Source organism: Triturus cristatus, chromosome 8, assembly GCF_964204655.1.
Source record: "Triturus cristatus chromosome 8, aTriCri1.1, whole genome shotgun sequence".
NCBI classification, from domain to species: domain Eukaryota; kingdom Metazoa; phylum Chordata; class Amphibia; order Caudata; family Salamandridae; genus Triturus; species Triturus cristatus.
The window spans coordinates 21,340,809-21,356,455 of record NC_140591.1 but is presented as its reverse complement, the minus strand read 5'-3'; the positions used below and the strand labels follow the sequence as shown (position 1 = coordinate 21,356,455).

At 46.5% G+C, this 15,647-nt stretch overlaps 1 protein-coding gene across 2 annotated transcripts in view; it reads right to left on the bottom strand.

Annotated features, from left to right (window-relative positions):
• The window catches only part of PKNOX1 (PBX/knotted 1 homeobox 1), a 244,138-nt gene that overhangs the window by 205,178 nt on the left and 23,313 nt on the right, over positions 1–15,647 (bottom strand). For both annotated transcript variants that reach the window (XM_085620755.1, XM_085620756.1), the window contains exon 2: positions 1,258–1,359. In XM_085620755.1, the coding sequence (XP_085476881.1) occupies positions 1,258–1,311 (54 nt within the window). In that variant the 5' untranslated portion in view covers positions 1,312–1,359. The remainder of the gene's footprint in view (positions 1–1,257; positions 1,360–15,647) is intronic.

The following is a 15,647-nucleotide window of genomic DNA, read 5'->3' as shown; positions in this document are numbered from 1 at the left end:
AAGGGTCAGCCCCTTTACCTGTTGGCTCAGGTCACTAAGTGACTGCGTTAAGCGTGTGCACATTGTTCAGATCTGCTTAAAATGATTGCTTCCTTTGAGAGACAAAGTTCTTTCAAGTGTGCTTTTTAAGTTTATTTTAGTGTATTATCTTTAAAAAATAACTATTGGTTTTGCCTGCAATTAAGGTTCCTATTTAGATGCCGATTTATTTCTGGTCACAGTTTTAAAGTTGCAATTAAGTGCTTATGTGGCGTTCTGACACTGTAGCTACCTGCATTTTGAATATGTGCTAGGGTGATTTCTTCTCACCTACACAAAAAAAGTATTGAAAAAATTCATAACAAAAAGGCTTTGGAAAAAGTCCCTAGCAAAATAACCACATCTGTGAATGTTTTTCAAAACTTAATTTCTGTAGCAAGCCTAGGCTGTCCATGTTTAGGTTGTGCCTGTCTTCTTATTTCTCCTTATTTTATGGGATATGCATGCAATAGAAAATGTTAAATAAATACACTGCAGCAGCATGCCAAGAGGCAGAGGTAATGGCTTTGCACATGCTTGTTTTATTTACTTTTGCAATGTTTTTTTTTACTATTGCTTTTTTCAACAGACGCATTCTATCTTTAGATAGCAGCATTTTGTACTTATTATTTTAACGTGTTTAACGTCCATTAGGTGTTTGAAAAAATTATTGAATAGTAAACAACTTTGCAGCTTGCCAAAGCCAACCCTTTTGTCGTAGCCAATGCACATTTTCCACTTCCTCACGCACTGGTACGTATCACCACTGCACCTCGTGGAATGTCTCTGCATGAGCTGCAACTGCACATCTTGTCTGCGCCTTGTAAGTATATGATTCAAGATTCCGTGACATGTGCGGAAGCAAGAACTTGACCTGGAGTCATTTTATTTGAGGAATCCATTATAGAGCCCCTTTGCCTAAAAGCAGCCCAACTGGATCCCATTTCAGGAGCAGTAAGCCCACTCGAAGCATTACTCTAGGAGTAATTCAATTTACAGCGACGAGAAGCATCAAAGTTAGAAGTGTTGACATCGCCCTTATATTGAGCCTGGAAAACCATTGAGCTGCAATGGAGAGTTGGCAGGTTATCTGCTGGTAAGTGGCAAAGTCCATCCTTTTGACACCCCTGAAGCTTTCATGCAACATACAACTACCCCAGCAGTAAGGCAGCATGCAGGCTCGCGCCAGCTCTGAGTCCAGCTCTGCACACATGCTCTCCCCTCTTGAATACCACTCACCTGTTGTTGCCCATCTTGATAGCCATCTATAGTTATTGCTTGGGTAGCCATCATGGTAAAAAAACTGATGACGTCATATCACCGTCACGTACAACAGATTATCTAATAAGAAAAAAACAAAACGAGTGAATTACTTTTTGTGACACTCATCGAGTTGATCAAACTATAACAAAGTCGTGCAGCCTTCTACAATGAACCACCCATTAGGAATTCACAAAAATAAGAACTTACCTGTAGTAGCCCCAATAGCTCACACCTACACTACTTTGCAATGGTATTGGACACGAGTCCTCAAAAAATAAAGAGCAGAAAACTCACACGGCACACACCGCTGATGTACCCCTGGTCTCCCCAACTCTGATCTCAATATGGCAACCTGAGCCCGGTCCTGCAGCTGAGCCAAGCAGAGAGGATAAGAGGGCCAACAACCACACTACTTGAGAAAAGACAAATAGTTTTTGGAGGTGCAAAAGCCAAAAAACCTACAATGTATGTTTTCTGTGGTCTAGTGTACGGACAAAAATGGAACCTGGCTCACACAGATCAAACCTTAAACCTACAGACAGGCCAGTAGTTTCAAGAAGTATCACCTTGGATAAGTAGAGCCAGAGTCTTTCTTCAAAAATATCCTGCTTACAAAGAAAATCAGAAAAGGTTTCCCTCACATATTTGTGAAAGAAAAGTAAGACTCCATGAGAACAACAAAAGAGACAAAACCATGTCTCATTCCTGGGGTTTGGTGGCAGCGAGCAACACGTGTGCCAATGTCCCAAAGTCTGTTAGTCGAGCCCAGAGCAGCAAGTGGTTGCTGGGTAGATGTCCTGTGTGTGCCCTGTCGTTTACCACCGAGTCCCAGGGCTGCAACCCTGCTCTTCTGATACCTTTGGGCACATTTCTATGTCTAAGAAGTGAGGGCGAACAGTCTATGCAGAGGTTTGAAATGTAGATTCAGTCGCCATTGTAAATAACACTTGTATGTTCAGTGTTCATCCAAGAATAGGACCTCTATTGATAGATAAGTGGAGTTAAAAACAAGACCATCTCAGACAGCGATATAATCCAATAAATGTTAGTGTTATACCTCTACATCTTCTGTGCTATAGGCCCCTTTGGTCAGGGTTATCCTATGTCGCTGCGCTCAGGTTGACTCTGGGATCACTGGGCCCAAAGTCGAACTCGAGCATTATTCTTTGATATTCGAAAAGATGGCCACCGAAAATAAGGCCAGGGATAGATCCCCGAGATTATTCACTTCAGGACTGATGGGTGCGAAAAGAATTGCATGTAACCACTATAGGAGGTAGAATGTAGCACCCGAACAGCGCTCTAGACGATGACAGGCAATGATATGGGGTGGGGCAATTATGGGGGGGCAATGATAGGGGCGAAGGTCTCTCAGCCCAGTAGATATGAATGTAACATCTCTTTAATGCAGTTCTACAGGAGTACGCCTGTTAAACTTGCTCTCTTATGCTACTTCAGCGGTTTTATATTTATAAAGAAAGCTGCCGTGGAGTTGCTTCGGCACAAAGGCATTTCCCCATTCTCCCTAGACCTGCTCGTAAGGACAGACTGGGTGCCAGTTAAAACACACATGGCCGCCTAGCCTTAAGTGAACCATTGTACCACCATAGCACCGCGTGAGCCGCATTGGTGGAAACAGGACAGTGGTATAAGACTGAATGCCTGCTTGCTTATGCCATGGCATGAGTGGTAGCAACCAAAGGACTGCTGATGTCACTTATGATGCACAATAAGAGCGCACGTCCAGGCTTGGGCTCTTGCTTAAAACCTGAGCCCCATGACTGGGAGCGGGATATGGATTGATGCATGCTGGCGGAGGGAGTGCTCTATGAAGGTAGGGGCTGTCCAAACAAACGGGACAAAGTCTGGGGGAAATGGAATGCCTACCGTGGTGATACGTGGGCTCCCATTGTAAGTGACAATCATGATGTTCTCTGCCTAGGTGCCCAGAGTTGGCGGATGCCTGATGAAAAGTTGAAACGGAAGGTGAGACGTCCGGGGACCGATTGGGACCGATGGGTCCTGGCTGCTGTACACCTATGTTCTTTTTGAAGCCACACTGTGTATTGCGAATTTTCTCTTATTCATCTCCATACAATAAAGAGATCTTTAATTTAAAAAAGAACTTAAGTGGCATAGGCAGTTTCATGACAAAGGCTTTGTGAAGGTGAGACGTCCGGGGACCGATTGGGACCGATGGGTCCTGGCTGCTGTACACCTATGTTCTTTTTGAAGCCACACTGTGTATTGCGAATTTTCTCTTATTCATCTCCATACAATAAAGAGATCTTTAATTTAAAAAAGAACTTAAGTGGCATAGGCAGTTTCATGACAAAGGCTTTCTAAAGGTGAGACGTCCGGGGACCGATTGGGACCGATGGGTCCTGGCTGCTGTACACCTATGTTCTTTTTGAAGCCACACTGTGTATTGCGAATTTTCTCTTATTCATCTCCATACAATAAAGAGATCTTTAATTTAAAAAAGAACTTAAGTGGCATAGGCAGTTTCATGACAAAGGCTTTGTGATAGTGAGCTTTGGGTACTCCAAACAGTAAAGTTTGGATATTTCTGTGACATCGGCACTCAGTTGGTGCAGACTGCAGCCGAGGTTCAGATATTGCACAACTAATGACCGTCTGCAGGTTCACGTGGAGAGTGGTTGGCTTGTTGACTAAGATGACCTCAGTGCGGGCCAACGTAGATATTTTCTGATAACAGTGAAGGGTGCTTGAGGGACTTGTCTGGATTCATGATGGCCATAACAAAGGACCATAATCAAGCAAGTACAATGGCAGAGGGGCGGCCCTCTCTGCTTTTGAAGAACAGGCCAGAGTCAATTGAGGAGTTTCTGCTGCTGACAATCTGTTAACTGAGATTAACGCAGGGTGCTCCTCAAAGGGCCGGCTTAAAACTGTGGTTCTGCCACAACACAAAATTAAACGTTTTAATCCCCTTCTACCGTGGGATTTCATTCAATGTTATAAAATGTTATAAACAAAACTTCCTAAACGCATATTGGAAGGAAAAAGTACAAACTGATTGCATTGTTTTGAAACAAATTCAGATTTTATATAACAAAAAACATGAATCAATGTAAGGCAGGTCATATACACATAAAGTGAAAGAAGGGGAAGTGAAGTGTATTTGTACATATATCACAACGTAAAACAATGAGCACATAAAGATATTTACAAAAACAACAAATATAAGCACAGCGTGAAAACATGATGTTAATCTCAGGATGACCTGGAGATATATTCCTTCTTATTTGTAATGGTCAAGTTGGATTATAGTGCTTCTGATTATGCGTCGACGTTTCGACCATTATATTAATGAGCAAATATCAAAGCAACAAATTAGGGTCTTCCTCAGGACAAGTAAAAGATAATCTGTGTATAGCCTTGTGAGTTTGGTACCAGAAGAATTCTAGTAGATATATAGAGGGCTATTAAATAGCTTTCTCCTGAGGCTCCTAGGTAGCTCCTGATTATTTGGAAAGAAAAGAAAAATACAGGGCGGGAACACCATGCTCTCAAACCACCTCTGGCGTCATGCGCATTGAGACCTCAAGGAATCGGCTGGGGGTCGCGTAACGAGTTCGCATGGAGGAGTTGCATGGCCATTCTTAGTTGGTGGAGCGATTTGTCTGGTTAATTCCGATAACGAACGAAACTCCTCCATGCTAAGTAGTTACGCAACCCCCAGCCAATTTCTTGATTTCTCTGAGCGCCAGAGGTGGTTTGAGAGCACAGTGTGCACGTCCCGTATTTTTCTTTTCTTTCCAAATAATCGGGAGCTACCTAAGAGCCCCAGGAGGAAGCCATTTAATAGCCCTCTAATTATCTGCTGAAATCCATCTGGGACCAAACTCACAACGCTATACACAGATTATCTTTTACTTGTCCTGAGGAAGACCCTAATTTGATGCTTTCATATTTGCACATTAATATAAGGGCTATATGAAACTACGGCTTGCCCTAACCACAAATCAAGATGAATACGCTATACTCCCAGTCCCCAGCGACCCAAGCAGAACTTCCCATCCAAGACTTAGAGGAATAAACCTGAATAACCTTCAATCATTAACCTCTAACACCGAGAACCCTGAGCCAACTGTAAAGATTTCCTCAAAAGCGCTCTCCTGCCTTCTACTGAATTGCCGCTCAGCCCCAAAACACGCCTCTGACATTGCCGACCTTGCCCTCAACAGGAAAATGGATAAAATCATCCTCACAGAAACTTGGCTCAATGAATCATCCTCCCCTTGCCTAGACCTTCTAGTCCCCCCGACTACAACATCATTAGATTAGACAGAACGCACAAGACAGGCGGAGGCTTAGCCTGCATACATCGTTCCGACATCACCATCTTGAAATTTCATTCGGAACCCCTAGTCTCTTGTGAATACCAGGGGATTTCTGTTAAATCATCAAGTATCCACTCTCACAAACTACATATACTCAACCATCCTCCAGGTTCGATTGCAGAATTGACAGAACAGTTTATGGAAATCATTAATTCAAACTCTTCCCCTCACTCAAAAGAGATATTCCTTGGCGATTTCAATCTCCACTGGGATAACCCCATGGACAAGCAGGTTAACGCCCTCAAAACCTTCCTTGCAGACCATTCCCTGATCCAAGCTATCTCAACGCCGACTCACTCAATGGGTTCCACTCTTGACTGGATCATCTCTAAATAAAATACGATTGAATCGCTCTCGGTTATTCCTTGTAACTGGTCGGACCATCACATTATCACCTTCCAAATTCCATCAGCTTACAGCAAAACTTTCTCGCAACAAAGCAAGCAAAAAAATTGGATAAGAGACACAAAAAACATCGATTGGAACAACCTTGCCTCTCACTGGGAGATGGCTCTCACTCCCCCCAATAACGTGTCAGACGTCAACGACCTCCCCGCTCACTACAACTCCTCAATGACCAAAGTCTTCGACCAAGCTGCTCCACCAAAACTCAAAAGAATTCCGGATAAAGAAAAAAAAACATGGTTCAGCGGAGCCTTGAATGAAGAGAGACGCAAACTTAGATCAACGGAACGGAAATGGAGGCAACATCCCTCCCCCCATCATCATAAACTTCTCCGGAAATCAAGAAATTCCTACAATAAAAGTATCCTACAATCAAAAAAAAGACTTTTTCAGATCAGAACTAGACAAGGCCAAAAATAGACCAAAGAAACTCTTCGAAATTCTGAAACAACAATCTAACAAATTAGCCAAATCCTCACTCCTAACATCGAAATCACAGTTGAGTAGTGTAGAATTTGCCTCATTTTTCACAAATAAAACAAACTCCCTCCAACTCGAACTTAGTACGGCGGCAATCAACTCAGCCACCCCAAAGAGCAGTCAAGCAGAAACTCCTGCAATTCATGAGCTACCGCTGCCCAAAAATAACTCTCACTGGTCCACTTTTAAACTCTACGATCTCAAGGACATCACCAATATTCTAGTTAAGACCAAACTCAACAACCACTTCAACAACCCTGTCCCCTCAAATTGCTTACCCCACCTCTTCCAAATCATATCACCTCTCTGGATAAAAATCATCAATGCCTCGCTAGCACAAGGTCACATCTCAGATTGCCTAAAAACAGGCCAAGTCACACCTATCCTAAAAAAAACAACAGCAGACAACTCTGACCCCAACAACTTCCAACCAATAACCAACATTCCCATGCTAGCCAAGGTCCTGAAAAAATGTGTTCAGCAACAACTGAACTAACACATCTCGAACTTTAATCTACTGAACATTCACCAATCGGGTTTCAGACCTGGGCATAGCACAGAAACAGCTATCCTGCACATAGTAGATGATGCCCTTCAAGCCCTTGACGGCAACAAAACCTGCCTGCTAGTTTTACTCAAGCTCTCATCAGCCTTCGATACGGTCAATCACGACAAATTACTAAGAAGACTAGAAAACATGATGGGTTTATCTGGTAAAGTCCTTCGGTGGTTCAAATCCTTCCTGGAAAACAGAAAGCAATCGTACATGATCAACAACAATCTCTCCATTTCCTCTCCTAACCTACTAGGAGTTCCTCAAGGCTCCACCCTATCTCCCATGCTATTCAACTTATACGTTGAACCAGTCACCGAGCTACTACAGTAGAACATCTCCTTCCACATGTAGGCGGATGATACCCAACTGTACATCAAGATCTCCTCTATCGAAGAGATAAGGACAAATAATCTAGCTCTCGAAAAGACAGTCCAATGGCTATCGACCCACTTCCTCAAGCTAAACTCTCAAAAAACTGAGTTTTTCTTAATGTCCCCCCCTAAGAACTCCACTGAGACAAAGGAGTGGATCAAAATTATCACTGCGTTGAACTGCATGCCAACTGTAGTAGACTCCTCCATATCACTTGGAATCACTCTGGATAAGAAACTTAACATGCAAAATCACATCAAACTATTGGCTAAAAATGCCCGCTTCCACCTCAGCTATCTCAGAAAAATGAAACCATTTCTCGAGAACTCGTACCTCAAAACTGCAGTCCAGTCCTTAGTTATCTCAAGGCTTGAATACGGATGTACCACCCTCGCAGGGCTTTCCAAAATCTCAAACGCCCCTCTAAAAGCCTGTCTCAATGCCGCAGCAAGACTCATAACAGGTTCTAGGAAATATGACCACATATCGCCACACCTGAAAGCACTCAACTGGCTACCCTACGAAGCTCGAATCCACCTAAAAATGGCTTGCATCACACACAAGGCGCAACACCACAACACCCCCCAGTACCTAGCCCATAAAACTTACCTTATCAGGAGGAAACAGACAGTCAAGGAGTGCAAACAATCTACTTCTGAAACCCTCCCGTTCTAAGAAGACTGAAACTTCCAACAGAGCATTCTCCAGGGCAGCGCCAAGAATATGGAACTCGCTTCCACCATACATCAGAAAAATCTCCTCTACTCCTCTCTTCAAAAAGGAAGTTTAATTATTCCTGATGCGCAAATTCCTACCTTAAATCCGCACAATCATGACACCAGATCTACAACCTCCGAACTACCTCTACTCTCGGGTCACCTGACCGCGAAGTTAAGACCTACAGGAACTTGAATTGTCTTTTTCTGTTCAGAACACCTCTTCTCAATGCTGCTATTCGTTGTTACTTGTATATTATGTTTCTTTGTATGCAATGTTCCCCATTGAATGTGTTCACCTTACTTCTTATGTAAAGCGCTCTGATACCCTAGCTTGGGTCTGGTTCGCGCTCTATAAAACTATAAAAATAAATAAATAAATAAATGAATTAATAAAAAAAGGTCCTCGAACACTCCTCAGGCCAGATAACTTTCTTGGGCTCTTTTCTGAGTTCAGGGCCTTTGAGGAAGAAACGACGGTCCCATAGTTGTCCACAAAGTTTGTGTAGTAATAAGTGAGGCCCAAGAAGGCTCCCATCTGCCTCTGGCAGTAGGAACCAACCTCCCAGGCCAAGACTGCTTGGGCATTTGCCTCCAGGGGATTCATCTTCCCACTACCTAGAGTCCCTGAAGCAGATCACAGAGAATGGCCAATTTTTCATGTGTTTGCCTTAATGGTCAGTTTTGACCCAAGTGCCTCAGTAAAAAAAAAAAACACATTAACCCCATTTGTTCATCATCGACCCTTTAGGAATCCACAAGCGTTCACATTTGCACTCCATTTAGCAACCTATTAAACCTTCCAAATGCACCACAGTCCATCAGGTGACTGAGTCACCCAGTCACTCATCCACACAAACATGTGAACACAGGGTCACTAATCAACAGAAACTTTTCTATAACACTTCAACTGGGAGATACCAAACTGAGCACACCACAGTGGCTTTAAAACTGGACAAAACGTGCCAGAAGAAGCGTTCAGAGCAGGGAGCAATGGGTCAGATGTTCCCTGAAGAACTGGATGGAAAACTCTAGATTTGACCTGCATACCTGGATAGAACCTAAGAGACAAGGCCTCAAGAACAGCACACACTACAACAGATACAGTATCAGAAGTAAATACAGTAACGTAGAGGCCTCCCGGGATGGACACAAGACTCCAGATGTGGTCTTCTTAGCTGTACACAATAATCCAAATGTGGTCCTCACAAGTGGACACAATACTTAAGAGAAGACTTCCTCAATTAGCCACAACATTCCTGCTGAGCCTCACATTACAACACAAGGTCAACCATACAACATCTGATAGATGGGACCTACCAGGCCTTTCATGTGTAGGGGATCTATGGGCAAGTGGGGATGCGATGTCCTTTGAAGACTTGCAAAGAACACCAACGGGCACACACAGACGCATACTGCTTCCGCCAGATCAGTCATGCATTACGTGGGGCACTACCACAGGAGGAGGAGCTCCCTGAATCCTCTCTGTTGCAAGACAGACTGCTTGATGAATATGTGCATAAAAGGGCAATTACCCTCATGCATCGTAAAATCCTAAATAATTCCCCTCTTTTGACGCGTCTACATGAAGGCTGGGTGGAGGACTTGGGACAGTTGGAGGATGATGAATGGCAAGAGGCAATGGCATCCCCTACAGAGGTGTCTATTCACCCCTGTTTTTGACTAATACAACTTAAGATCTTACATAGGTCCTAAACCTGTACAACGCCGGTCAAGATGGGCAGGGCTGAGTTAGTGTTGTGCCCCAGAGAGTGTGTCAGAAAGGCACACTTTTTTTTTACATCTTGTGGGACAGCCCGGTACTCCAGGTTTACTGGGATGCAGTGACGTCCTGTATCACAACAGTGTGTACAGGGAAAAAGACCATGTTGGCAAAGTGGTGCCTATTAAATACATGGGAGGCAAAAGACTTAAGCACTAAAGATTATCTCTGAGTGACACTGGGCTTTAAGGTGGCCAAGCGCAACATAGCTAAGATGTGGAGAGCTATGTCCACTCCGACACTGAGGGAATGGAAAGCAGACATGAACTGGTGTATGCCAGCAGAGAGGGTGGTCTATGAGGGCAGAGGATGTGCACATAAATGGGCGAACTTTTAGGAAAAGTAGAACGAATATAGGGGAGCGTTTTGGCACCGGTCAATAGAGTCAATCCAAAGGAGTGGTATTAAAGAACGTTGAATGAAGGAGTTTAAAACTGTGGCAATCTTGGGTCGGGATACTTGAAATGTATGGGGCTCATCCACTGTTCTAATGGGTCTCAAAACCATGTACCATGAGATGTGCTGTCATCGCATCGTTATGTTTACTCATTACAATAAAAAAGCTATTTTTTTAAAAATGCAATACCTGACGCAATATGTTAGATGCACGAGTACTGCATACGTTGTCTTCAGCTTTCGTCGGATCCTAACCCCTCACTTCCTTCGAAATTCATCTAAATCCTGCACCAGCCATTCCTGTGGCTCCACTCTGCACCTAGTTGAGGTCTCATCCCCTCATCAGTCCTATAAAAGGTGCCAGTCCACAATCAATGATAGGCAGGCCTCATCCAACCTACAGGGGAAGAGCTGCTGCTGTCTGTTTGTAAGCAGGCTTGCATGGGTGCCCGTGCTGCACCAGCTCTATGTGAGTGATACTGCTACTGTATTAATCTGCATTCTGCGTGCTTGAAAAGTAAACTCTGTGGGGCATAGTACTGATACTGTCCATGTTCTACCTACACTGTGGGTGTGTGCCATGTGTATAGTACTGCATAGGTATCAACAAAATGCTGCATTATGTCAGCCAATCTGCATCTGGGCTTGTTGGGAGGGAAGACTGCAGTGTTGGTGGCTGTTAAACCTCTGACCCATGTGTGTCGCCTGTTGCTTTGGCGTACCTGTTCTATGTGTGCTCTGTGTGAGAAGGGTTACCGTGCTGCTGGCAAGGTGTACCTGTTCTACGTGTGCTGTGTGAGAAGGGTTGCTTGCTGCCGGTTGCTTTGGTGTACCTGTTCTACGTGTGCTGTGTGAGAAGGGTTGCATGTTTCCCGTTAATTTGGTGTACCTGTTCTACGTGTGCCATGTGAGAAGGGTTGCATGTTTCCCGTTACTTTTGTGTACCTGTTCTACGTGTGCCATGTGAGAAGGGTTGCATGTTTCCCGTTACTTTGGTGTACCTGTTCTACGTGTGCCATGTGAGAAGGGTTGCATGTTTCCCATTACTTTGGTGTACCTGTTCTACGTGTGCTGTGTGTGAGAAGGGTTGCATGCTGCCTGTTGCTTTGGCGTACCTGTTCTACGTGTGCTCTGCGTGAGAAGGGTTGCCGTGCTGCTGGCTAGGTGTACCTGTTCTACGTGTGCTGTGTGAGATGGGTTGCTGTGCTGCTGGCTAGGTGTACCTGTTCTATTTGTGCTGTGTGAGATGAGTTGCTGTGCTGCTGGCTAGGTGTACCTGTTTTATGTGTGCTGTGTGAGAAGGGGTTGCTGTGCTGCTGGCTAGGTGAATCTGTCCTATGTGTGCTGTGTGAGATGGGTTGCTGTGCTGCTGGCTAGGTGTACCTGTTCTACTTGTGCTGTGTGAGATGGGTTGCTGTGCTGCTGGCTAGGTGTGCCTGTTCTACGTGTGCTGTGTGAGATGGGTTGCTGTGCTGCTGGCTAGGTGTACCTGTTGTATGTGTGCTGTGTGAGATGATTTGCTGTGCTGCTGGCTAGGTGTACCTGTTCTATTTGTGCTGTGTGAGATGGGTTTCTGTGTGCTGTGTGAGATGGGTTACTGTGCTGCTGGCTAGGTGTACCTGTTCTATGTGTGCTGTGTGAGAAAGGGTTGCTGTGCTGCTGGCTAGGTGTACCTGTTCTACTTGTGCTGTGTGAGATGGGTTGCTGTGCTGCTGACTAGGTGTAACTGTTTTATGAGTGCTGTGTGAGAAAGGGTTGCTGTGCTGCTGGCTAGGTGTACCTGTTCTATGTGTGCTGTGTGAGATGGGTTGCTGTGTTGCTGGCTAGGTGTACCTGTTCTATGTGTGCTGTGTGAGATGGGTTGCTGTGTTGCTGGCTAGGTGTACCTGTTCTATGTGTGCTGTGTGAGATGGGTTGCTGTGCTGCTGGCTAGGTGTACCTGTTCTACTTGTACTGTGTGAGAAGGGGTTGCTGTGCTGCTGGCTAGGTGTACCTGTTCTATGTGTGCTGTGTGAGATGGGTTGCTGTGCTGCTGGCTGTGTGTACCTGTTCTACTTGTGCTGTGTGAGAAGGGGTTGCTGTGCTGCTGGCTAGGTGTACCTGTTCTACTTGTGCTGTGTGAGAAGGGGTTGCTGTGCTGCTGGCTAGGTGTACCTGTTCTATGTGTGCTGTGTGAGAAGGGGTTGCTGTGCTGCTGGCTAGGTGTACCTGTTCTATGTGTGCTGTGTGAGATGGGTTGCTGTGCTGCTGGCTAGGTGTACCTGTTCTACGTGTGCTGTGTGAGATGGGTTGCTGTGCTGCTGGCTAGGTGTTCCTGTTCTATGTGTGCTGTGTGAGATGGGTTGCTGTGCTGCTGGCTAGGTGTACCTGTTTTATGTGTCTTGTGTGAGAAGGGGTTGCATGCTTCCTGTTGCTTTGGTGTACCTGGTCTATGTGTGCTGTGTGTGACATGGTTTGCTCTGCTGTTCCTTTGGTGTACCTGTTCTATGTGTGAGAAGGGTTCCATGCTTCCCGTTGCTTTGGTGTCGCTGTTCTGTGTGTGCGGAGGGTTGCATGCTTCCTGTTGGTTTGGTGTAGCTGTTCTATGTGTGCTGGGGTTGATGAGGGTTGCATGCTTCCTGTTGGTTTGGTGTCGCTGTTCTGTGTGTGCTGGGTGTGAGGAGGGTTGCATGCTTACTGTTGGTTTGGTGTCGCTGTTCTGTGTGTGCTGGGGTTGAGGAGGGTTGCATGCTTCCTGTTGGTTTGGTGTCGCTGTTCTGTGTGTGCTGGGGTTGAGGAGGGTTGCATGCTTCCTGTTGGTTTGGTGCAGCTGTTCTATGTGTGCTGGGTGTGAGGAGTGTTGCATGCTTCCTGTTGGTTTGGTGTAGCTGTTCTGTGTGTGCTGGGGTTGAGGAGGGTTGCATGCTTCCTGTTGGTTTGGTGTCGCTGTTCTGTGTGTGCTGGGTGTGAGGAGGGTTGCATGCTTCCTGTTGGTTTGGTGTAGCTGTTCTATGTGTGCTGGGTGTGAGGAGGGTTGCATGCTTCCTGTTGGTTTGGTGCCGCTGTTCTGTGTGTGCTGGGTGTGAGGAGTGTTGCATGCTTCCTGTTGGTTTGGTGCCGCTGTTCTGTGTGTGCTGGGGTTGAGGAGGGTTGCATGCTTCCTGTTGGTTTGGTGTAGCTGTTCTGTGTGTGCTGGGTGTGAGGAGGGTTGCATGCTTCCTGTTGGTTTGGTGTCGCTGTTCTGTGTGTGCTGGGTGTGAGGAGGGTTGCATGCTACCTGTTGGTTTGGTGTAGCTGTTCTGTGTGTGCTGGGGTGGAGGAGGGTTGCATGCTTCCAGTTGGTTTGGTGCCGCTATTCTGTGTGTGTTGGGTGTGAGGAGGGTTGCATGCTTCCTGTTGGTTTGGTGTCGCTGTTCTGTGTGTGCTGGGTGTGAGGAGGGTTGCATGCTTCCTGTTGGTTTGGTGTAGCTGTTCTGTGTGTGCTGGGGTTGAGGAGGGTTGCATGCTTCCTGTTGGTTTGGTGTCGCTGTTCTGTGTGTGCTGGGGTTGAGGAGGGTTGCATGCTTCCTGTTGGTTTGGTGCCGCTGTTCCGTGTGTGCTGGCGAGGAGGGTTGCATGCTTCCTGTTGGTTTGGTGCCGCTGTTTCGTGTGTGCTGGCGAGGAGGGTTGCATGCTACCTGTTGGTTTGGTGTAGCTGTTCTATGTGTGCTGGGTGTGAGGAGGGTTGCATGCTTCCTGTTGGTTTGGTGCCGCTGTTCTGTGTGCGCTGGGGTTGAGGAGGGTTGCATGCTTCCTGTTGGTTTGGTGCCGCTGTTCTGTGTGTGCTGGGGTTGAGGAGGGTTGCATGCTTCCTGTTGGTTTGGTGCCGCTGTTCTGTGTGTGCTGGGGTTGAGGAGGGTTGCATGCTTCCTGTTGGTTTGGTGTAGCTGTTCTGTGTGTGCTGGGTGTGAGGAGGGTTGCATGCTTCCTGTTGGTTTGGTGCCGCTGTTCCGTGTATGCTGGGTGTGAGGAGGGTTGCATGCTTCCTGTTGGTTTGGTGCCGCTGTTGTGTGTGTGCTGGGTGTGAGGAGGGTTGCATGCTTCCTGTTGGTTTGGTGTCGCTGTTCTGTGTGTGCTGGGTGTGAGGAGGGTTGCATGCTTCCTGTTGGTTTGGTGCCGCTGTTCTGTGTGTGCTGGGGTTGAGGAGGGTTGCATGCTTCCTGTTGGTTTGGTGCAGCTGTTCTATGTGTGCTGGGTGTGAGGAGTGTTGCATGCTTCCTGTTGGTTTGGTGTAGCTGTTCTGTGTGTGCTGGGGTTGAGGAGGGTTGCATGCTTCCTGTTGGTTTGGTGTCGCTGTTCTGTGTGTGCTGGGTGTGAGGAGTGTTGCATGCTTCCTGTTGGTTTGGTGTAGCTGTTCTGTGTGTGCTGGGGTTGAGGAGGGTTGCATGCTTCCTGTTGGTTTGGTGTCGCTGTTCTGTGTGTGCTGGGGTTGAGGAGGGTTGCATGCTTCCTGTTGGTTTGGTGTAGCTGTTCTATGTGTGCTGGGTGTGAGGAGTGTTGCATGCTTCCTGTTGGTTTGGTGTAGCTGTTCTGTGTGTGCGCTGGGGTTGAGGAGGGTTGCATGCTTCCTGTTGGTTTGGTGTCGCTGTTCTGTGTGTGCTGGGTGTGAGGAGTGTTGCATGCTTCCTGTTGGTTTGGTGTAGCTGTTCTGTGTGTGCTGGGGTTGAGGAGGGTTGCATGCTTCCTGTTGGTTTGGTGTCACTGTTCTGTGTGTGCTGGGGTTGAGGAGGGTTGCATGCTTCCTGTTGGTTTGGTGTCGCTGTTCTGTGTGTGCTGGGTGTGAGGAGTGTTGCATGCTTCCTGTTGGTTTGGTGTAGCTGTTCTATGTGTGCTGGGTGTGAGGAGGGTTGCATGCTTCCTGTTAGTTTGGTGCCGCTGTTCTGTGTGTGCTGGGTGTGAGGAGTGTTGCATGCTTCCTGTTGGTTTGGTGCCGCTGTTCTGTGTGTGCTGGGGTTGAGGAGGGTTGCATGCTTCCTGTTGGTTTGGTGTAGCTGTTCTGTGTGTGCTGGGTGTGAGGAGGGTTGCATGCTTCCTGTTGGTTTGGTGTCGCTGTTCTGTGTGTGCTGGGTGTGAGGAGGGTTGCATGCTACCTGTTGGTTTGGTGTAGCTGTTCTGTGTGTGCTGGGGTTGAGGAGGGTTGCATGCTTCCAGTTGGTTTGGTGCCGCTATTCTGTGTGTGCTGGGTGTGAGGAGGGTTGCATGCTTCCTGTTGGTTTGGTGTCGCTGTTCTATGTGTGCTGGGTGTGAGGAGGGTTGCATGCTTCCTGTTGGTT